The sequence below is a fragment of the Pinus tabuliformis genome, chromosome 5_2 (genome assembly GCF_031772625.1).
Source record: "Pinus tabuliformis cultivar Carrire ecotype Pingquan chromosome 5_2, CPIR1, whole genome shotgun sequence".
NCBI lineage: Eukaryota > Viridiplantae > Streptophyta > Pinopsida > Pinales > Pinaceae > Pinus > Pinus tabuliformis.
In genome coordinates this window covers 850,991,564-851,016,692 of record NC_142306.1, presented here as the reverse complement: position 1 = coordinate 851,016,692, position 25,129 = coordinate 850,991,564, and the positions used below count along the sequence as shown (strand labels likewise).

General features: G+C 39.8%; 1 protein-coding gene across 1 annotated transcript in view; it reads left to right on the top strand.

The window, feature by feature from the left end:
* Window positions 1-888: 888 nt before the first annotated feature.
* Window positions 889-25,129, top strand: part of EMB2785 (elongation factor family protein) — a 317,292-nt gene continuing 293,051 nt past the window's right edge. Inside the window, exon 1 of the mRNA XM_089437097.1 lies at window positions 889-1,399. Coding sequence (XP_089293223.1) covers window positions 1,058-1,399 — 342 coding nt within the window. The 5' untranslated portion in view covers window positions 889-1,057. The remainder of the gene's footprint in view (window positions 1,400-25,129) is intronic.

The following is a 25,129-nucleotide window of genomic DNA, read 5'->3' as shown; positions in this document are numbered from 1 at the left end:
ACAATGCAACAATCCAAATCTCGCGCCTCTAGTGATTCCAAGCACTATTGATATTTCCACATCTTCTTAATAGTTTCAATTAACTCATGGTTTTTCTATTTCACTTTGAATTTACCAATACTATGACATAATATTTTGCATAATAAAATCTTGTCAATGAAGTTTTTAATAATAATAATAATAATAATAATATCCATTTTTAAGGTCACAACCAGGCCAGACACCAAATTGGTGTATGAGACCCTTTGTTTGTGGGACAAGGGACCCATATCAAATTGGTGTATGAGAGCCCCTTGTTTGTGGGACAAGGGATCCACCTCCGCGCAATGATTTGACTACTAAGTCTACGAAGGCATACATACTCTACCCCCTCTAGTTTTGAACCTGTGACCTCTTAGGAGGAAACACATGCTCTTAACCATTAAACCCACTCAAGCTATATATATATACCTAATTAGTTTATATATATATATTTTTGGACATATAGAACAAAAATATATTAACTTTTATTATTACTCTAGTTTCTAATTTAATAAACCATCACCAAATAAATTCATATTATATACTTTGATATAAATTTAATATAAACCAATGGAAAAATGAATATTTGTAAATTTAAATAATATTTATAAATTATTAAAAAAATTAAAATATTTATTCAATAGTTTATTTTCCAAAGAGAATCGAACCAAAAGATAAAAACGATAGCATTTTAATTATTGATTTTGATAAATAATTTTATCACTTTAAAATCTCGTTAATATTTAATTTTTCCAATAACTCCATTTTAAAAACAAATGTGACTTGCGTCTTCCGCATTCCTTTTCAAGTTTAATTTCATTTAATAATAATAGCTCATTTTAAAAAACCAATGTCAAATAATGAAAATTTTGAACACCCAACCTTAGTAAAACCCTGCATAAGCCTGGGAAAAACCCGGAGTCGCAGAAAACAGCTATTCCCTGTTTTATCGTCAGTTTTGGCCCTAGACGTCTGTAGTTCCAATCTCGCAGCGTAAAAGGATCAGGTTTTCTGTAATATATCTATATTATCTGCGATGCCAGGTCCATACATAAGGGCCGCATGGTCTGCGGCCCGCAGGGTTTTACCATCGCCAAAGACAAATCCAAAATATTATAATAGTATATTCGGCCGGACTGGCTCCAGCTCCTGGTTCACCAGGAGAGGCTTCTCTGCGGCCGCCCCAGCCATCGATCATCCGGACAGTGTGGTGGATCCTGCCAAAATTCGAAACGTTGCTGTCATAGCTCATGTCGACCATGGCAAAACTACTCTCATGGACAGATTACTGCGGCAATGCGGTGCAGATGTCCCACATGAGCGTGCCCTCGACTCCATCAATTTGGAACGCGAGAGGGGTATAACCATTGCCTCCAAGGTCAGAACACCTTCATAAAGTGTCAATTTATTGAGCATTTTGAATATTTATTTGTTTTTAATTTGTATGAGTACTGGTTCAAGAACAGTATTTCGATCAGGTATCCAACCCGGCAAATGGTAACAAAGTCATTAAATTTCATGGAAACCATGTCAGACCAGTTGCCTAACAAGTACAACTTTAACTTAGAGCAGTTTTGTACTGATTATTTGTCTGGAAAACGTAAACTGATAATTTAACTGTTTTATCCTTTATGCTGTTTTATTCCAACTATGAATTGCTCCAGGGTGGCTTCATCGCCTCAGGACGGTTTTGCGCAAGCATGGAATTTAATTTTCTTGGCTAAGTGTTTCCTTTGAATTCCAGAAGGATTATATTGGTGCAATAGGCATCGCAAGCAGTCCGTTTTCCTGGGCTCTCGGAGGACGAACAATCGATTATTAACACTTTTATTCAGCTAAGTTGCTGCAGCGGTGGGCACTCTTATGTCAAAATCACGCACTTGCAGCCGGCCACGAATGCTTATTCGCGCTTCTGGGGAATCGAGAGTCGGTGGCTGGCTTGACATGCCACCTTCACCGCCGAACCATGGCCCCATTAGCGCCCCTTTTGCTGAACACGGAATTTTTAGTGAACTAAATTATCTTTTTTCAACTCTAAATAAATGAAATTCCTGCAATTTCCTTGAAGCACATGTCACTCAGTTAGGCCAGGCCTTATTTTCACAAACATCCCAAGATTTTCCTCATTAATTGCACAATAATTCTTCGTGTACATGGTGATTTGATTCAGCCAGGTCCTCTCAGCCATGGGTTCTTACCATGGAATATTACTAGACAGTGTATTGGTTACTTCTCCGTGCTTGACTCCGTGGTGGACACTTCCTCCTTCTGACTTTCTTCCTCATTCATCCTGTCTTACAGACTTGTCGATACTCTCTTCTTTCCTCCTTTTGGATGTAATATTTAGTTAACGTTTTCTTTCATTATGTTATATTTTGCTTTATGCTTTCGTGATAATTTAGGGCACTCCTACAGTTTGGTATCATTGATTGTACTTTCTAGTCCAATTGAGTTTTTTTTTTGGTCATTTGTTCGACATTAACGAATTGAACTTATCTTATATTATCATATTATATATTTTGCATTCCCGTTGCAAATTCGGTCAGTTGACTTCATTATGATGATTTGATTTCACAAAGGAGTGTTGGATTTCATAGCACACATGCACAGGAGGTAAGAAAAAAGCTTACATTCAGTTGGATCATTTTGGCTGATCAACAATAAGTAGTTACGATACCAAATTTGTTTTAAGATTTGTCATTGGAGGTAAGGAAATTTATTATTTGTCTTTCCATATGTTTGAGATGATGACCTTGGCTTAACTTGTTGAAAAATATGGTAGCCATGGTCGGTATTTTCATCTTGAAAAAGAAATGGGAAATTTGGCCTCATGATGTTTTAGGCTGGTTGGGCCCCTTAGAGGTACCCATTCGGCCCCACTTGAAAGCTATATAAAAGAGATAAGTTGTCCTCATTTGGGCACATCAATTTTGTCTCATGTATCTTTGATTCAACGAAATTACAAGGGGGGCCGTGTTGGAAATACTGAGAGGTGGGTTGAATCAGTATTTCATTTTCAACTATTATTTTACCAGTTAAAACATTTATATTTAGAACACAAGATGAACAACAAGTATCAATGCTTTTATTAATATAACCTTTGCAATAAAATAGATACAATATATAAATGGTTGCAATCAGTTGCCAAGCACCAACTTGGACTTTTGTGAGGCTCCAACCTCCAGAACTCCAACTCTGTTTCGCCAAGGCAACAATCTTGGACTTAGGAGCACCAACTCTCAAGGACTTCAATCCTTCCAGTCCCTTAGACACCATTCCCAAGGACACCAATACTTTCTACTTCTGAGGCACCAATCCCAAAGACTCTAATCCTTCTTACTTCTGAGGCATCAACCCCAAGGACTCCAATCCTTCTTACTTCTGAGGCACCAACCCCAAGGGTTCTGACCCAATCTTGTCAAGGCATGTTTGATAGTAATGTTCTACTCTTAGAACTCTTCTTTACTGAGTTCTGTCTGTTTACAGCTTCACTGTAGTCTCCATGCTACAACATCAATGACAACCAGTCTTCTTATGAAGGAGTCTTTGCAACTCTTCATACTGTCCACACAGAGTTTCCAATAGATGACCTCTGGTAATGTCTCCACACAGCGTTAGTGAGTCTACTATTAGCTGCACTAAGATCTGCATAAGAACCAACTTTCTGTTCAAGCATCTATTCTTACTGTCACAGTAAATGCTTCAGCATAACTGCTTCTCTGTTAACTACTTCTCCCCTTCGAATGCCTTCTGTCTTGTTGGTCCTTCGACCCTTTTCTGTTCTGCTGGAACCTACCGCTGTCTCTGTTTCCTCCAGTTTTTTCAACAACACCACTTTCTTTCCTTGTTCTCTATTTTATATATATTCCTGATGCCTCTGACCGTCGCTTTCCTCTTTCCGCTAGCTCTTCGGCTTCCTCAATGCTCGCTTGCTTCTTCCGGCTTCTCGATCCTTGGCTTCCTCTATCTATTTGGGTTTACCAATGCTCACAGGACACGTTCAGCAGGAAGAGAGGCCGAAATACAGAGAAATGTTGCTTATTAAAAATATCAGAGAGGTCCTTTTTCTTTTAATAATATTCATATATCAGACTTCATTATTTACGGAGGCTTTCATTTGGAGAGACTGTACCAGCAGGGCGGACCCACATGCCACGTCACAATTGCAATCACAATCGAAGCTTTGATATGGCAAGGCCTTAAGCCTTTAAACTCGGGCAACATTACTTATCGGAATACAGGAATAGACATGGAATACATGGAAAACCCCTTCGAACACATAAAGCTGGACTTCAAATGCATTACGCCTGCATTTATAACTTTATCGGGTCCGCTCCTCCACAACTTTATCGCAATCGGTGCTTTATAGAGTGACAAGGCTTTACAATATATGCGATATGCGACGGATGCTATAAATATTAACTCATATTGCAATAATGTAGTTGGGTTCGTGTTATTATCGCGATTGCAGTTTTAATTGTGACAAGGGCTTTAAACGCTATGATACATAACTCCTGATATGATGGACGCGATATTATTACAGTTTGTTTTTAATGCCTCTGTTGGGTCCATACATATATATCGCAATCGGTGGTTCAGGGGTGACAACCCTTTATACATTGCGATGTGAGAGTCCTGATGGGCGGACATGATGTTATTAAGGGTTGTTGCTATAACCCGTTCGGGTCCGTGTATATACTCCTCCGCTCTTAACTTAACCCATAACTTGATTTCTGCCAATATTATGTTACATCACATTGTAATGGTCCGTGGGTCCACACACACACAGATATATATATATACATACATATCTATATATATATATATATATATATATATATATATATCGCAGTTGAGGGTTTTGGGTAGTGGCACATAACCGAACCCGCTGATTATCGGCACATAACCGAACCCGCCGATTTTCATATCGCCTATATATATCTATATATATCTCTATATATATATATATGTATATATATATATCCTGCCTCTATACTCTGATATATATATCTTTTCGCCTCCGATAGTGTATATCGCATATACCTATGTTATATAATGCTCCGCCTCTTTTAACGCTTCCGCTCTTCTTTAGCTCTACTCCTTTAACTCTTCCGCATATATATGTATTCCGCTCTTCTTTGGCTCTTTGGCATGTATTACTCCCGATAAGACTCCTTGGCATATATTACTCCCGATATGGCTGATATGCCTCCGATAGCTTTGTTTTGTAATGTTGTGAAAATCGCGATCGGGATTAAATCGGCGTGGGGAACAAATCGGAAAAATCGGGAAAAAATCGGAAAAAATCGGGAAAAATCGTTTGGTAAAAAAAATTCATTTTTTTTTTCAAATTTTTTAATATCTAAACCGTCTACAACATAAAATAAATACATTGACACATAAATATGATAAAAAGACTAATATATAAGATGTTTAATATCATTTCTAGCGCTAAAATCACACATAACATTGAATCATGTCCTGAATAGTAAGTCCTGACTCCTGAGTCCCAACTCAGCCTCAAAATATCAATAAAAAATATGATAATGTATCTCATCATGTCATAATGTCATATACAATAAAATGAAAGTCTAATCTTATTGATTTCCTTTGCCCCTCTTGCGAGAAAATGCCATAGCTTTCCCTTTCCCTCTAGATGTAGATGCTGGTGCCTGTGCTGGTGGAGATGGCCGTGGAGTCTGATGTGCTCTAGAAGCTGAAGAACTAGAAGTAGGAGCTATAGGAGGTTGACCACGTCCTCTACTGGTGGCAGGGGTAGCCCGGGCAGGTGGTGTCACTTGGAAACATTACAATTTCCCAATCCTGAAATCCTGAAAAATTGATAATTCTGCTGGATTTTAATTGAAATCTAAAATTCTACTTTCTCCATATGAAATCCAATGAGGCTGGAACCACTCTCAAACATCCTGAGTCATTTCATGGTAATGTTAAAAATTTAAGTAAAAGGATGAAAATAAAGATTAAGGAGAACTTTAAGAATTTAACATTACCATGAATAGCATATCCATACTAGGGCCTAGACTTGATCATTAAGCTGCCCCACTCAAAAATTATTTGTTTCTTTAAAAAAAAATTGCATGAAAAACCCAAAAAAACGTTATAAAACTATGCTGTCGCAACCCCCGACGATTTTTAAAGTTTTTATCACGATTTTTTCAGTAAAAACCGGCAAAAAAAAATACCGGTGATTTTTTCGTATAAAAATCACGATTTGATTGGCAGAAGGAAAAAATCGCGATTTAATCGCGATTTTCACAACACTGCTGTTTTGCTCCTCCGTTGGCTCTGTTTGCTCCTCCGATAGCTCTGTTTGCTCCTCTCTGTTTTGCTCCTCCGATAGCTATGTTTGCTCCTCTCTGTTTTGCTCCTCCGATAACTCTTTTGATGACTTCTTCCTCTCGGTTCTTCCTGGGCATGTGCTACATGCGATGCTCCTCTGATGTGGCTCCTCTTGCTCCAATGTCTTCCTTTGGCTTTGCAATGTCTTTCAATGACCTTCTCTGATAACAGACTCTTACTCATGGCTTGGCTTTCCTGATGGCCTTGCTCCTGTTTCTTCATGGATCTGCTCTGCTTCCCCTTGGCTTCATATCATCATCTAGTATCTAGAATATTGCCATATTGACATCAATGACAACCTAGGTCAACAGGCCAAAATTTTCACGAGTTTGATTTTTGACATGGCAATTGATGATGATTTTGGTTTACTCACTTGGCTATTATCTTGCTATAAGTATTTCTGATGTATTGATGAATACGGAACTCTCTCTCTCTCTATTATAAGGAAAATTTTTATGGGTTTTCCCCTTGTGGGTTTTGCCCTGGGTGTGAGCCTAATTTCTATGTCTCTTGTCTCATGTTTGATGGTTTATTTTACTGCTCTTTCATGATTTAGTGGATGTTTAAATGCTTAATGTTAAATGGAAACTAATAATGATTATTTGAAGCTGTTTAATGTTCAAGACAATTTGTTCTTAGCTGTGCCCTAGTTAAAAGCAACATAATTTCCCAAATGTGACAGATCAATCTGGTATGGCATTGTCCTTTTATCCACCCTAAAAGAAAATTCATCACTCCGTGCAAAATTTCCTTATATTCTCCTAAACATAGAAGTTGCACAATCCCATATAGATTTTGCTGTTGGACAAAGAAGAAAAATTGATCAAAGCCTTTCCTCTTTGAAGAGAATGAAGACATTGGGATTGGCCTTGGAAATCCTGCTTCTTTAGTATGTTCATTGTTTTCTGTTAATTTTAGATAACAATGGTATGTTCTATGATTAAGAGCAATTTATTTTAGTTTTCTTATTAGCCCAATATCAACTTCCAGATAAGCAATCAGATTAACATGACAATAAATGCAAATAGAACATAAATAAAAAAGTAGAAGACAAGCCAAGACAAGAGGACACAAGATATGGCGCCAGCTAGGGACAAACCCCAATGTGGGGAAACCCTTTGATCAATTCTTCTTATTATTCTTCAAAAGTTCAGCACAGAGAGAGAGTACAATATGCAATATTCACTTGCCGAAACAAAGTGAATTCTGTCCAGTCAAACAATAGTCACAAAAAGGCCTAACTAGAAAGTCAACGCTGATCAACAGGGCAGATTTTAATTTCCAAAACAACTTGGTTAAACTTAGTCAATTCGGCCTCCAACAACAAATCAAATCAGCGCAAAACAGTCCGAAAATACTCAGTCAAACTTGGTCAATGCTGTAGTCAAACCCTTCTGCACTCAACGTTGGTCAAACAATACGAATTGCCTCGATTTCTGTGCCCAGAAATGCGGCCTGCCCAAACAGAAAAAATCCCACAAATCCGCAGCCAAACAAATTCAACGCTGCTGGTCAAAGCTTGGTCAAACTGTCCCTGAAATTCGATCAACGCAGAAAACAATCTTCTTCGCACGTATGGAGAGAGGCTGTCCTGAAATTCGTACCCAATCATAAGAGGAGAGGGAGATGTGTGAGAAGGTGAGTGATGTCCAAATGAGGAAAATGCACCTTCTATTTATATGCAAACGTTGAGGATGAATATACGTGATTGCTGGGCTTTTGAGCCTACATTAGTTTGCTGGCCGACCTTGACAATTTGTCCATAAACAAAATAAATTCATAATTCCATTTGTACATGTCAGAATGAGATGATCATTAGATCAATCCTACACCTCTCAAAGAGAGGAATCCAATAAAAATATCAGCTGCATCATATGAGCTGTCCAAGGTGGAGTTTGGCCCTAGTTGCCAAATTTAACACTCCCTCTCAACTAGGAGGAACTCCACCTGCCAAACCATCTGACAATCTATACCATCCCTGCTCTGCTCCGCTGAACCATGAAGAAATAATGAAGAAGAAAATGATCGAGAATGTATGATACCATTCTCCACTGACCCGAAGTCAGTCTCCAATAATCGAGCATGTATCATACTACTCTCCACTGACCCGAAGTCAGTCTCCATTGATCCCAAATCAATATCAAACATCCTAGCATAGGGAGTACTGTAGTACATGATGTATCCATCGATAGTACTATGGTCCCTATCTTCATTTCCCCACTCATTGGCCAGATGAGAGGTACTTCCCATGAGTCCCAGACTGCATGGGTAGGATGTACTGGCCAGTGGCAGCAGAACATGAACCAATCTTCTTGCTCATATGCCATAGGAGAAGGTGAACCACTTATCCTATGCATATCTCAACATGGGGTATCACAGGGGAAGGTGAGCCACTCACCCTGTACATCACGCACCATTAGGTGAAGTGAACCCCTCACCCTATGGTCACTCATCGCTTCAAGAAGTACCCTAAGCCCCTCGAAGCTCCCAGAGCTCAATATCCATCTCATACGGGACCCTCATAAGGTCCATCGCCACGACTCCAAGTTGTTCACGAAAGGTTAAGAATTTGACCTTCCCCAGGGGCTTCATAAGAATATCTGCGACCTGATCATCAGTCCGAATATGATGGAGCCTTATTGCTTCTCGTTGTACCATATCCCGGTTAAAGTGGTACCTGATATCAATATGCTTGGAGCGGTCATGAAACACGGGATTCTCAGAAAGACGAATACCACTTTGGCTGTCGCAATGGATCACGGTGGCATCCAACACATGTTCAAATAGCTCACTAAAGAGCTTCCTCAACCAAACAACTTCATAGGAGGCCATACTAGCATCAATGTATTTGGCCTCAACGGTGCTCAAAGCAACCGACTTTTGCTTCCTGCTCATCCAAGATATCGAAGTAAAACCTAGAGAGAAGCAATGTCCAGATGTGCTTTTACCATCCACCACACTGCCAACCCAGTTAGCATCAAAATCACCATGGAGCCTCACATTCCCGGCAGTGTATCTCAGTCCATAGGTGATTGTGCCCTGGAGATATCTCAAGAGATTCTTGGTAGCAATTCAGTGTATGTGATGAGGCTCGACCATAAACTGACTCAATGTATTCACTGCAAAACATATGTCTGGACGAGAGTTTACTAAGAACATCAGGGCCCCCACGAGTTGCCGATACTCAAAAGGATTTTTTAAATCGGGCCCAGTAGTACTTCCGCATAACTTCTTGAAGTTAAGTTCCATCGGAGTAGCCACGGACCTATAGTCCACCATCCCAAATCTTTCAAGTAGCTTCACAATGTATTGTCCTTGAGAAAGGAAAATCTGACCTGGCTTTTGCCAGACCTCTAACCCTAGGAAGTAATGCATCAGTCCTAGGTCCTTTGTCTCGAATTCGGAAGCCAACTCCCTCTTACATTGATGAATAAGAGGGTTTGCACCTGTTAGAAAGAGATTATCCATGTAAAGTACCAAGATGAGAGGTCTATCATTCTCAACTTTAAAATAAATATTCGGATCAACTTCACTTTTTGTAAATCCCAACTTATCAGATAGCTGTCGGTCCTCTCATACCAAGCTTGGGGAGCTTGCTTCAACCCATAGAGCGCTTTCTTCAACCTGTATACATGTGTCTGACGATCTTGAACTTTGAACCCCTTGGGTTGTTCTACATAGAATTCCTTATAGCTTTTGAAGATGATAATGCCTTCTTACCTTCAAGATTATTCGACTTCTTTGGTAGTGAATGAATGCAGATCAGAAATGCTTCTAGGGTCTCCAAGATGATGTGATCTTAGTCCTAGAAATGCTTCTCTATACTTTGGGCTGCCTTGCTTTGTAGATCTCTTCATCTTGATGAGGGTCTTTGTGGTCTTTTGCTAAAGACTATAGGATCCAACACTCTTGTTGGTGTAGCCTTGATTTGTAGATCTTATTTGCCTTGAGTAGAAATAAGGCTTTGGCCTCGATTATTTGATGATCCCAAGACTTCTTTTGAAGTAGACTTCCTCCTTTGATCTAGGGTTTGATTCTTCAATGTAGATCCTTCACTTTGCTTTGATGCCTTCCTTGAAACTTGATCCTTGAGTGTCTCGTTGATTAGATGCCCTTTCTTGACTGTCACCTTAGCTCTGATACCATGTTGAGAAATCTAGGGTGTTAGTATTAGGTGATTTCTCTTTGATTAGTAACTGCTTGTGAATGCTTTTTACTTCTTTAGATTAGGAGCTTCTTCTTCTTCTATTATTAGTGTTCTTCTTCATCACACAGTAGCCAATGCCTGAACATAAAATAGATAGGAGACACAGAATGTAGGCTATCAGCCAGGGCCACAACCTCTCACTCTTTGAGAGGAAAACCCGCACGTATTCTTCTTATAGAGATTCCAATTGACGAATACCAAGACCAAGACCCTTGACCTATTAGCCACTCCAAGACCAAGACACACATTCTCTAGTCAATCCTCTTCTTTACTCCTCTTCCAGCGAGATCTTCATCATTGCCTTGATATCGAGATCTTCATCACTGCCTTGACAACACTATTTCCTTTATCGAGCTCATATCACTGAGATGATACCTCATCACAATAGTATAACCAACAAATTGTGGTTCCAACAAACTGTTATGTCACCAATACTGCTTTTCTGCACTTGATGTGACACCTAGACAAAGAGACTTTTCACTCGCTGTCCCTTCATCTCCCTTCAGAAATTCATCTGAACTTCTTCACTGTGATCATATCCGAATTTGTCTTGCTGTCACTGTGAACCGAGCTTCAGAGAGATCCGAACTGTGCATTCCTAGATAATATTTCGCTGGCCCTTCATTACTCTCTGCTATCCCTTTGCTGCCTCATCCAAACTATCTTCACTGTATTAGAGATTCGAGCCTTTCTTTGTTTTACCCATCCGAAATTTCAGAGATTGATGTCCGAATTCTGAGTGACTCTGGCTTCCCAGTCGCTCCCTTAAGCATTGCAAGCGAGCGACTGTGGTCGAATCGATCCTGTATCAAGCATGCGACAAACCCTAAACTCGTGCGAGCCTTAGACCTGTAATTTCAGACCTTGTGCGAGCTTCCTATGTTAGACCTGTGCGAACCAATCAATGAAAGAAGAGAAGAAGAAGATGCTTGATGATGATATTCAAATGAGCTTGAGGTCACTTGTATTTATAGGATTCCATGGGTGTCCATTTGATGTTGAGGCCGACCTGTCCAAATGTGCGTGTGTGGGTACATAAATTCAAAATCCAACTTTTGCTTGTCCAAATGAGGTGATCTTTAGGTCGATTTTGGTCCTCTCGAAAAGAGGAATTCAATGCAATCATCATCTTCATCATATGAGCTGACCAAGGTGGAATTTGACCCTAGTTGCACAATTTAACACTCCCTCTCAACTAGGAAGAATTCCACCTGCCAATATCTGTTCGTTGATGATGATATCATCTTGTCATATTGTTGTCATGTCGTGTCCATCTCTGCTCAACTGTATCTGCTAAAACATTTTTGAATCTAAGAGAAGAAGAATTGGGGAGCATTAGCTTCCACCCTCTATCTCATGCGGGAGTCACATATCTTAACTCCATATCGAGCAATAGGATATCCAAACACACAGGGGAGCATATCTCAACCCTGGAATCACATCGGGGAGCTCATTCTTAACCTTGAACCAGATAGGGGAGCAAATATGAACCTAATCATATTGCATGCCGATCTTCCCATCGGTAACTCTAAGAAGTGATGTGGTAGAACACCTGCATCATAATCCGAGCTTGGACGAGATACCCGACTTACCAAGAGGTAAGGATCACACGCCTCCAAGCCTCCTCAACCCGTTGGCTAGACGGGGAGGGATAATCCCAATAAGCCCTGCTTGTGGGTATGATTCCAATTGGGGTAAACTTTGCAACGACCAAAGGTGGCGAGATACCCGACTTGTCAAAATGGAGAAGGATCACACACATCCCACAGGTGAGATATAGGGGTGATACCCTATTGTCTAGAGTTCCCTCAATCCCAGGAGCCCTCTATCTCAATTCCTCACCCTGGGAGTTCAACAAGGGGGAAGAGTTGGCTCAGTGTCCTCGATCAACGATGCCCCTTATCAGGAGGGGTCACATCCATCAGTCCAAGCTTCTCTCTGAAGACCAAGAACTTCCCTTTCGACAAAGCCTTGGTGAGAATATCTACAATATGCTCATCTGTCGATATGTGATGGAGACGAACGACTCCTCTCTGCACCATGTCTCGAATGAAGTGATATTGAATCTCTATGTGCTTGGACTTGTCATGAAATATGGGATTCTCTACCAGACGGATCCCACTCTTGTTGTCACAATATATCATTGTAGTATCTAGGACTTGCTCAAATAGCTCTCCAAAGAGCTTCCTCAACCAAACTGCTTCGCAGCTAGCCATGCTAGCGGCAATATACTCTTCCTCGACGGTACTCAATGCTACGGACTTCTACTTCCTGCTCTTCCAAGATATCATGGCAGATCCAAGGTTGAAACAACATTCGAACGTACTTTTCCTGTCGATAACGTTCCCTGCCCAATCAACATCGGTGTATCCATGAAGTCGAACATCTCTGGCAGAATATCTCAGACCAAGTGTGATAGTCCCATGCAAATATCTCAAAATGTGTTTGGCAACGATCCAGTGTGTATGGAGAGGTTCATCTCAGACCAGGTGTGATAGTCCCATGCAAATATCTCAAAATGTGTTTGGAAACGATCCAGTGTGTATGGAGAGGTTCAATCATGAATTGACTCAATGTATTCACTGCATGGCATATGTCTAGATGGGTGTTCACTAAAAACATCAAAGCCCCAGTCAACTGTCTATACTCAGACGGATTCGCCAAATTGGGTCTTGCAACTTCTCCACAAGATTCTTGAAGTTCATTTCCATCGGTGTGGGTAGGAACTTGCATTCTGTCATTACAAAATTTTCCAACAACTTTACAACATATTTTCCTTGTGAAAGGAAAATCTCTCCTGACCTTTGCCACACCTCAAGGCCTAGAAATTAGTGCATGAGTCCAAGGTCCTTCATCTCGAATTTAGAGGCTAGCTCCCTCTTACACTCGATCATCAGGGGCTCACTACCTGTCAGGAATAGATCGTCAACATATAAAACCAAAATCAACGGCATACCTTGGACTACCTTGAAGTAGAGGTTGGGATCGACATTGCTTCTTGTGAATCCTAGCTTCATCAAGTAACTATCTATGCGGGCGTACCATGCTCTGGGGGCTTGCTTCAAACCATACAATGCCTTCTTCAACTTGCAAACATGTGTCTTTCGATCCTCTACTTCAAATCCCTGTGGCTGCTCAACGTACACTTCTTCTTGTAACATGCCATGGAGGAATGCAGTCTTCATGTCCATCGGAAGGGTCCACCCTTGACTTGCGGAAAGGGAAACTATTGAATGAATGGTTTTATATCGAGCCACAGGTGCAAATATATCATCATAATCTTCTCTCTTTCTGGGAGAATCCTCGAGCCACGAACCTTGCCTTATATTTTTCAATGCTACCATCAACTCCATGCTTGATCTTGAATAGACACTTAGAAGTCACCATAGATTTCCCTTTTGGTCTCGACACTACATCCCATACGTCATTCTTCATAATCGATTCATATTCTTCGGCCATAACATCTTTCCAAACTTGTTCTTTTATGGCTTCTTCGAATGTGGGAGGTTCGGCTTGAATCATAGTGCTCATGGCTGCAACATATCCCTGGTACCTGCATGGCTTCTTCCTTTCTCTAAATGATCTTCGAACGGGAGCTCGTCTCTCATCATCTTGTAATGTGTCTTGAAGCCAAAGTGGCCTCTTCCTGGTGGGAGGATCACATGGAGGAGGATCTAAGGGATCCATGGGCTCCATGGGATCATCAACAATATCTGTCTCAGATTCGGGCATGGAAGGACCATCCAAAATATCCATATCATCATTCTTCTCAGGAGGAGGAGGCAGAGGAAGGTCCCTTGCTTTTCCAAGGGTGACATCTTCATCGAATGTAACATCCCTGCTAATTTCAACCTTCCTTTGACCAAGAATATATATTCTAAATGCTTTAGAATTTTCACAATATCCAACAAATGTACCTTTTCTTCCCGTGGCTTCCAGCTTGTTTCTTTTGTCCTTTGGCACATGAAAGTATACAGGGCAACCAAAGATACGGAGATGGCTAACATCGGGCTTGACACCTGTGAACACTTCTTCGGGGGTCTTGTTGTCCAATGCTTGATGAGGTACCCTATTTTGAACATATATGACAACATTTGTTGCTTCTCCCCAAAGGAACTTCGACAACTTTTGATCATGGAGCATGGCACGAGCGACTTCTACAATAGACCTGTTCTTCCTTTCAGCTACTCCATTTTGTTCGGGAGTATAGGGCACATTTGTTTCCTTCTTAATACCTTCCTTCTTGCAAAAATCAATGAATTCATTCGAAGTGTACTCTCCACCATTGTCAGACCTGAATATTTTGATTTTCTTCCCTGTTTGATTTTCGATCAAAGCTTTGAACTCCTTGAACATTTCAAAGGCTTCATCCTTGTGCTTCAAATAATATATCCACGTCTTTCTTGAAAAGTCATCAATGAAGGTGATGTAGTAGAGATGGCCACCAATAGAATGTACGGGCATCAAACCACATATATCGGAATGGATGAGATGGAGGATGTCATTTGACTTGTTTTCGTTAGAGGGGAATGGTCCCTTGTCTTCTCTCCACTGACACAACTTGGACATACTTCATCATGATGGGCTTGAACCTTGGGAATCCCTGAGACCAACTTCTCCAATTTCGGAATAGCATCATAATGTAGATGGGCTAATCTTTCATGCCAAAGCTCGCTTAGATGATTAGTATCATGGACCAATGTTAGAAGTGGTCTTTTAGTAACCCTGTAGAGTCCTTCATATCTTGATCCCAATGTGAATGCATCTCTCATAGGTGAACCAACATGCCAAGCAAGAACTTTTCCCTTGATGAAGGCAATCCTCATCCCTTTATCTTCCAAAGCGGATATAGATGCCAAATTCTTCTTTAATCTCGACACATACATAACATCATGCAACAAAACAAATTCCCTAGAATTTAAGTTGAATTTAACAGACCCAAAGCCTTTCACTTGAAGAAATTTCAACCCCCACTTCGGTTATCAGTTTTCCTTATCACTCCATGCATTTAGTTTTAAATCCAAGCATGATAAAAATTCTAAAATCTGGAAACGACAATATTTTTCTGAAAACACAAATTTAGAGATTTCACAATCGGTGAAATTGCAAAAATAAAAAACAACAAAATTATGACAGCCACACATAGAAAACAACACATTGAATTTTGGTCAATGTGACCTTGGAAAAACCCCCACAACTCTTGGGGAAAACTAGTTTGAGAGCTCTTCTTTATTTCTGAAAATATTTTTACAAAGTAACTGAAATACATAGTAAAAATTATAGTAACCACAAATAGACTTGACATTGTAATCGATGTACCTCCTGATCCCTGGCCACTGGATCTGTTAGGCCCCTATACTACTAGTGTAACCCCTTATTGTTATTAGTACAACCCACTTATTATATTGATGTACCCATGTAGTGCCCATATTGTTACTAATGTGCCCCATAGAAGCCCACTATTGTTATTATTGTGCCCTTACATTATTATTGTTATGTCGGCTCTGATTATGTTATGACCCATTAGACTCTTATATATAGAAAGGAGGTCTTTTCATTTGTATCATCGAAGAATTGTTCATTTATGTAATGTAAAGGAGGTTGCCCCCTCGAAGAGGCTGAATTCTAAGGCGTTGATCTATCTTTTCTATCTTTTCTTGAGCTGGTTTCATAACATTTGGTATCAAAGCTTTGGATTCTAGGGTTTCGCTCTTCCAAACAGGTCATCGTGGCATTTTCGCTATAACTTTTTTTTTCTGTGACGTTTCAGAAGTCGCAAAAAAAAACCCATTTGAGAAGAAATCACGCTGAACCTTGGGTCCGAATTTTAGAACTTTTCGCGCGATATTTGCGGAGATATGATCTGAGGAAGTTGGTATTTTTGCAGACCCCTGAATTGCATTCAAAACAGGTGACCTGGGGAAAATCGTCATAACTTTCTCTCTGGGAATCAGATTGAAATTTCATAAGTAGGTACAAAAAGAGGACGGACTGTAGTTTCTTGTATATCTTTTTTAGAACCAAAGATCAAAAATTGTACATGTGGCACTTCATACAAGTTCACTCTTCTGGAAAGGTCTATAATCAGGTCATCTTGGGAGATTGTGCATAACTCTTTTTTGGAGAATCCAATTTGGATCAAACTGGTGGCATTGGAAAGAGGACACAGAGGGCTACTACAGGTAGCAATTTCAGAACTTAAATATCCGCAAGTACAGAGTTACAGTCGTTTCAAGATCGAGGTCCTAAAATCAAGAAAAAACAAGATGAGGAAGTTTGATGGCAAGGATCTGGTAAATTGGATACTTCAGATGGAACAATATTTTGATCTACATGGTGTACCACTGTTAAAAAATGTATGTATTGCATCTTCATATTTAGAACCGGATCAATTTTTATGGTATAAAGGGCTTTGTTCTCGTAAACAACTTGTTACGTGGTCAATTCTTACGGAGGAAATGATAGCACATTATGAGGATACAAAGAGCAACACCTTCTTTAGAGCAACACCACAACAATTGGAAAGAGTAAAAGGGCTTTGTGACATATGTGAAAGTAAAATTATGGCAACAAGGAAGTCTAACCCTCACAACTTTAAAGATGGACGTGTTGTTTCTCCTAGCCTTCCACAACCTACAAGGGTTACACCACAACAATTGGAAGAAAAAAGAGAAAAGGGGCTTTGTTACAATTGTGACAACAAATGCACTAAAGGTCATAAGTGTGCTGAGAAGAAATTATTTTACATAGAGTATGAAGAGGAGGAAGAAAAGGATCAAGAAACATTAAAGAAGAGGATATATGCCAGGACCCGACCCTAGAGAAAGAAGAAATGAATCAGAACAGATCTTGTAAACTATTGGCAAGAATGACCACTTCTCAAACTCTCAAGATAGAAGGACATATCAAGAAGAAAAAGGTGCAAGAAGTGAAAGATCACATCAAGAAAGAAGAAATGAATCCAGCCATATCTTGTAATTCATTGGTCGGAATTACCACTCCTCAAACTATCAAGATAGAAGGACATATCAAGAAGAAAAATGTTCAAGAAGTGAAAGATCACATCGAGCGTCAAGAAATGAATCCGACCATATCTTGTAAAGGATTGGAAGAAATTACCACTCCTCAAACTCTAAAGATAGAAGGACATATCAAGAAGAAAAAGGTTCAAGCAGTGAAAGATCACATCGAGCATCAACAACAAGTTCTCCAACTTTTAAAGGATAACGCCACTTCGGTGCAAAATCAAATGAAACAACAGGTAGATCAACATTATAGTGAAAAATGTTTTGATGTAGGCGACTGGGTATTTTTACTGCTACATCTAAAGCAAGCTATTTATGAGAAGGAAATGTTGGCAATACTACATGCACTTAAAAAATGGCGACCTTACCGAATGGGAAGACTCTTCAAGGATGAGGATGTGGAAGCATTGTTTTGTGCTATTTCTATTATCCAACCAGATTGGATAAACGAAGCAAGGGACGAATGGAAGAAGGACAAAGGAGTATGGCCACTTATTCAAAAGTTGCAAAAGATTCCAATTCAAACAATATTGCCAGATATTGAAAAGGAAGGAAAAATCATATTGGAACCTGGAGGAGTCACAGAAACAAGAACCCGACAACTACAAAATCGATCAATTTCAGAGTATCTCATCAAGTGGAAGAACTTACCCGCTAAAGATTCCACATGGGAGGACAAGAATTTTATACAGAAGCATCAAAAACTACTCAAGCGTTGAGGACAATGCTTTTTGAAGGAGAGGGGCATGTTAGGCCCCTATACTACTAGTGTAACCCCTTATTGTTATTAGTACAACCCACTTATTATATTGATGTACCCATGTAGTGCCCATATTTTTACTAATGTGCCCCATAGAAGCCCACTATTGTTATTATTGTGCCCTTACATTATTATTGTTATGTCGGCTTTGATTATGTTATGACCCATTAGACTCCTATATATAGAAAGGAGGTCTTTTCATTTGTATCATCGAAGAATTGTTCATTTATGTAATGTAAAGGAGGTTGCTCCCTCGAAGAGGCTGAATTCTAAGGCGTTGATCTATCTTTGATATATGCCAGGACCCGACCCTAGAGAAAGAAGAAATGAATCAGAACATATCTTGTAAACTATTGGCAAGAATGACCACTCCTCAAACTCTCAAGATAGAAGGACATATCAAGAAGAAAAAGGTGCAAGAAGTGAAAGATCACATCAAGAAGGAAGAAATGAATCCAGCCATATCTTGTAATTCATTGGTCGGAATTACCACTCCTCAAACTATAAAGATAGAAGGACATATCAAGAAGAAAAATGTTCAAGAAGTGAAAGATCACATAGAGCATCAAGAAATGAATCCGACCATATCTTGTAAAGGATTGGAAGAAATTACCACTCAGCTGCTCCTGAGGGTCTGACTCAGCTGCTCCTGAGGGTCTGGTGACTCTGGATACTCTAACTCCCGTGACCTCTTGAAAGCTCTCTCCTCGTCGAACTTCACATCCCGCCTGACAACCACTTTCCTCTGCGCAGGAATATAAATCTGATAAGCTTTCGAGGTCTCTCTATAACCCACAAAGATGCCATTGCATGCAGTGGGCTCTAGCTTGGTCCTGTTCTCCTTGGGGACATAGGAATATGTAAGGCACCCAAAGATACGAAAGTGCCCAACATCAGGCTTCTTCCCAGAAAAAGCCTCCTCCAACATCACATTCCCCAAGGCACGATGTGGACTCCTGTTCTACAAGTACACAACAGTGTTGCAGGCCTCTGCCCACAAAAACAAGTACGCAACAGTGTTGCAGGCCTCTGCCCACAAAAATAAAGGTAACCCCTGATCATGAAGCATGGCTTTGGCAGCCCTTGCAATGGATTTGTTCTTCCTCTCCACAACGCCATTCTGCTGGGGGTAGTAAGGAACTGTGAACTCCCTTCTAATGCCCGCATCAACACAAAACTCAATAAACTCACCAAGGGTATACTCCCCTCCATTGTCTGAGCTGAGGACCTTGATCTTCCTACCTGTTTAGGTCTCCACAAGAGCTTTGAACTCTTGAAACCGCTTGAAGACCTCACTCTTGGTCTTCAAGAAATAAATCCAGGTCTTCCTGGAGTGGTCATCAATGAATAAAACATAGTACTCATAACCACTCAAGGATACATGAAACATCCGACCACTCACATCGGTATGAATCAAGTCAAGGATCTCGGTCGCTCTACTATCACTGCTGGGGAAAGGGGATCTGGCAAACTTCCCCATAGCACATCCTCTACATACATCAAGGTGATCAGAACTGAAATCTGGCACACCAGTGGTGATCTCCTGCAATGTACTCAAGGCCCCATGATACATGTGCCCTAGCCTACGGTGTCAAATCTCACACAACTTTGAACTGCTAGATCTGTTGTCGGTCCTGTCTCGGGTGCTGCTACTCAATGCCATCAGGTGCTGGAATGAGAACTTGTACACCTTGGCATGGCACACACCAATCTCTCTAGCTGAAGAAACTGGAGTTCCCCTAGGATATATAAGCACCTGCCCTCTCTTGAACAAAACATCATACCCTTTTTCCTCAAGTGCTGAGACGAATATCAGGTTCTTCTTCATTCCAGGCACATATAGAACATCTGACACTTTCAAGGGAGGTTTGGGTCCCCTATCAAATGTCAATGTCCCCACACCGGTTGCTCTAACAATGCTGTCATCAACACGTACTACCTCCATATTAGTATCTCCCTCTAAAGGCTCTGAGAAGTACTCTCTGACTCCTGTCATGTGGCTGGGAGCGCCACTGTCAACATACCAAATGCTAGAAAATTCTCTGCTAGTAGCGGGGAATGCACACTCCCTTTGAACCTATATGGCAGGTGATCTGCACTAGTGGCCTCACAAGCTATGAGCACAAACTCCCGATCAAAGCTCTCTATCTCTTCAGAAGCTGCCATGGGTTTGTCTTTCCCTTTATTGTTCTTCTTCTCCGGACACCCAACAGCATAGTGTCCCAACTTTTGACAATTCCAACATTTGACTTTGGAATAGTCCTTCTCCTTGTTCCGCTGTTTGCCTTTACCTTTGCCTTTGCCTCAACTGTTGGAAGCTTGCTTCTTTTTCCTGCCCTTCTTGCCTCTTGCTAACAATGCCACTTTGTCATCCTCCTCCACCTGTTTGGCTGCCCCAAGGTGGTTCTTTCTGATCTCATTTTGAATGTAATCATCCCACAACGTCTCCCAATTGGGAAGGTTTTCCTATGCAACAATGCCATCCACAAAATTCTCCCAAGTTTTGGGAAGACCATTCAAAGCAATCCTCACCAATTCAGTGGGTGCAATGATCTCACCTTCGGCTGCCAACTCATCTCTCACTGAAGTATCTTTGTGAGGTATGCTGTAGCACTGTCAGCCTTATCCATTTTAATGGCCTTTAGTTTTTCCTTTAGGACCATTTTTCTGTTTTCATTTGAGCTCTGGTAAAGACTGGTCAAGGCTGTTCACATCTCATGTGCATAAGTCTTTCCTCTCACATGAGGAATGACATGATCTTTGCTTCCTTCTAGAATCAATCTTTTTGCCTTAGCATTCTTTTTGTTAAACTCTGCCAAATGTACAGGGTCAGCAGGTACTGCTACTGGGTTCTGTGTGGCATTTACGATAATGCCCTAGACTTCTGCTTCTTCAAAGATGCTCTGGATTCTCTCCTTACATGCATTGTAGTTGTTTTGCCCATCCAACTTGTCTTCAACTCACAAACCCAAAGACATGTTTCACTGTCCTACCAAACTAAAATTTTCAAATTTTTTGTAAAGGTTTCTGTTTTATGTGTAAAAATCAGTTTGCTGTAATTTTCACTTTGTTGTCCCAAACTGCACTTTTCAGCCAACCAAGCTTTGATACCATGAAGAAATTTCAATCCCCACTCCAGTTATCAGTTTTCCTTATCACTCCATGCATTTAGTTTTAAATCTAAGCATGATAAAAATTCTAAAATCTCGAAATGACAATATTTTTTTGAAAACACAAATTTAGAGATCTCACAACTGCTGAAATTGCAGAAATAAAACACAACAAAATTGTGACAACCACTCACAGAAAATAACACGGTGAATTTTGGTTAATGTGACCCTAGAAAAACCCCCTACAACTCTTGGGGAAAACCAGTTTGAGAGCTCTTCTTTGTTTCTGAAAATGCTTTTACAAAGAAACTAAAATACACAATAAAAATTCTAGCAACCACAAATTACAACTTATCTCGATTTTTGTACTTGAACTCCACCTCGAAAATTGTGCCAATTAACAAACAACCAAAACAATTTTTTTCCAGCAATAAAACAACATTAAATGCTGTACGAACTGCCTCGAAAAATGTGCTTAGAACTCGCTGTACGGACTGTACAAACCGTACGGATTTCAGCAGTATGACTGTCTCGAAATTCGTGCCCAAATCTGCCTCAGAATTTGTGCCCTTGTTGATGTCCCTCTTCTTCGATTTTTGTGCCTTTCTCCTTCTGTACAGTTTTGCCTTGGGATGCATGCCAATAAATGTTATTGTCTAGATTTGCCGAAATGTATTCTTGCTGCTCTCCTTCACTTCCTGACTGCTAAGAAATTTTCTCTTTGCTCTCTCTTCTCTTTCTCAAATGCTCATGAAAGAATGAATTGATGTCTTCCTCGTCTCTTCTCCTTTTAACCCTCTAAATGACCTTTTGGGTTACCCTAAGATCTAATGCCTAAGATTCATTTAGATTTAGGGATGAGAATAAATGTGCATTTAATTTTCACTTTCTATTTTTTAACTCACCCACTTAAATAAAGACCCACTTAGCCTTTTATTTCCATAGTCACTTTTTCACTTTCTAATTCTTCATTGACTTTAATAGTCACCTTTAAATTAGAATGTAACTTTACCACTTATAAAGTCACTTTTAAATTAGAATGTAACTTTACCACTTATAAAGTCACTTTCAAATTAAAATGTAATTTTACCACTTATAAAGTCACTTTTAAATTAAAATGTAACTTTACCACTTATAAAGTCACTTTAGGAGAAAAGTAAAAATAAATTTAGACACTTTTCTCTAGGCCAAAGATCAAAACCTTAGGGAACCACTTCTCCTCTGGTACCCAAATTTTAACATCACTAGATTAGTGGTATTGTCTCTAAGAATAATCTTCAACTTTGTCTCCCTCTCTACTAGATTAGAGAGAACTTCCTTATACCCAAAGAAATGATGAGTATCCCCACTATCAACCAACCAACTATCCCACGAATCCAAAGGAGAAGAACTAGTAAGGGCAAAAATAAGAATATATTCAGATTGATTTGCAACATTACTTTCATACTTGGAAAATCTTGACTTCTTTTGAGGACGACGATCTTCTTCATGGTCACTTGGAGCATCTCTTCTTCTTCTTTCATCTCTTCTATCATGGTCATTCCTTCGATCATCTTTTCTTCTTTGATTATTGTACCTGTTGTTGTTGCTTCTAGTGTTGTAATGCGGTCCATGGTTCTTCTCGGGGCAATCTCTAGCATAGTGGCCTCTTTTGTGACAATTGTAGCATTCAACATGTGATGATTCCTTCCTTCTATTTGAATGGCAAGGAGGAGGCTTTCTTGAGCTTGATGGACCTCCTTTTTCTTTCTTCTTCTTCTTCTTGTCATGAGTGATATATGCAGTGGGCTCTCCCTCTTCATGCTTTTGAATCCTTCCCCTTGATATCATTCTTGATTCTTCTTGAGTAAGCTTTCCAACAATCTCATCAAATGACGGGAAGACATTGTTGTTGCTTATGGCAGTAATGAAGGTTTCCCAAATGGAAGGGAGACCTCTAAGAGTCACAATTACCAATTCCCTATCAGACACAGATTCTCCAACTCTCTGCAATTGATCTCTAAGATGAGATATCCTCATGATATAGGATTGCACAGATTCTCCCTTGTTCATCTTGGTGTCTTTGAGTTGATCTTTCAAAGAGATGATCTCATTCAAATTGTTGATTTCATACATGCCAACTATCTTATCATACATGTCTTTGGACTTCCTCAAATTCCCAACATATGCAAGTAAATGATCTTGTAAACCATCAACTATAATTTGCTTTGCTTTGGAATCACCTTTCTTGTACTTGTTTTTGATGGAAGCGGAAGCTTTCTCTGGGGGCTTGGGTAGTTTTCCTTGAATGTGCTCTAACACTTTATTGTTATCAAAAATGATTTCCAACCTTTCCATGCAACAAAGTTGGATGAGTCACCCAACTTCTCATGCTCCTTGAAGGTAGAGGAATGTTAGAAAATTAGAAAGGCAGTAAAGATTTTCTTGATCTTGATAATTACTTGTGATGTTTCATATTATTACAATTCTTTATATCTTCTTTCTTTAGTTCATCAAGCAATTACCAAAAGCAACAACACATAAAACAATAACACCAAATGTAGGCACATGCCAGAGCAAAACCCCCCTCGAGGGGAAAACCCAGTCAAGATAATTCTTCCTTTCAATAGTATTTTTTGAGACTCTTCACCCTAGACCTAGACCAGAACTTCCCTCCACACCAAGTCAGCCTCCCATAATTTCGACCTCTTCCCAACAACTTCGACTATGCAGCAACTTACGGCAACAATGGAACTTTGAAAACTTTGATCTCCCAATCCAGGACACAAAATAGAGAGAGAGACACCAAAATTTCGACTTTCCTTATCTCCTTAGACTTCCCCAAACTCGCACTCACTTCTGCTTCCCTGCAACAGACTTTCCCAGCTACAAGAGAACTTCGCACTTCTGCCCAACAACAAGAGATTTTTGCACTTCTGCCTAGCTACAAGAGAATTTGAACTTGATGAGAGAGTGATGCTCCAAATGAATTCAATGACCTTTCTTTTATGGGCTTCTTGTGGGATCGAATAGGGTCCTTGGGCCGACATGGCGTGGAGGTCACATAATTCATATATGACTCAATACTTAACCTTTTTACATGATTCAAAAGCCCAAGGGTCTCTTTAAGTGTAGAATAATTCGATGGACTCAGAATAAATCTTAGAAGTCCACAATGGGGAATTTGACCTAAAACATGGTGACCCAAGCATGAAACCCATGCTTTATTCTTTTGACAAGTACATTACATAATGACTCAAGTACATTATTGAAAACCCAACATAGTTACATTTTCCAACAAGGAAGACATCTTGATTTTGACTAGATGAGCTCCTTCAACTTTCCAAAGATGATAACTTCAATGCTTGTCTCCTTTTGGGCTTGTCCTTCACCTTAGCTCTGATACCATGTTAATTTTTCAGATTGTTCTATGTTGTTTCAATTACTTTAGCCCAATTCAATTCTTCAATTAGCAATTCTTCCAATTATTAACAATGTTTCCAATCATAAATAGTAATTGAAGATAGAACAATAAATGCAATGACAAAGGAGACAATAACACAACCACAAGAGACACTAGATTGGTCAAAGACCAGGGAAAAAACCCCACTAGGGGGAAAAACCCTTTCAAATCTTCTTCTTATTAGATTGTCATAAAATATTTTAG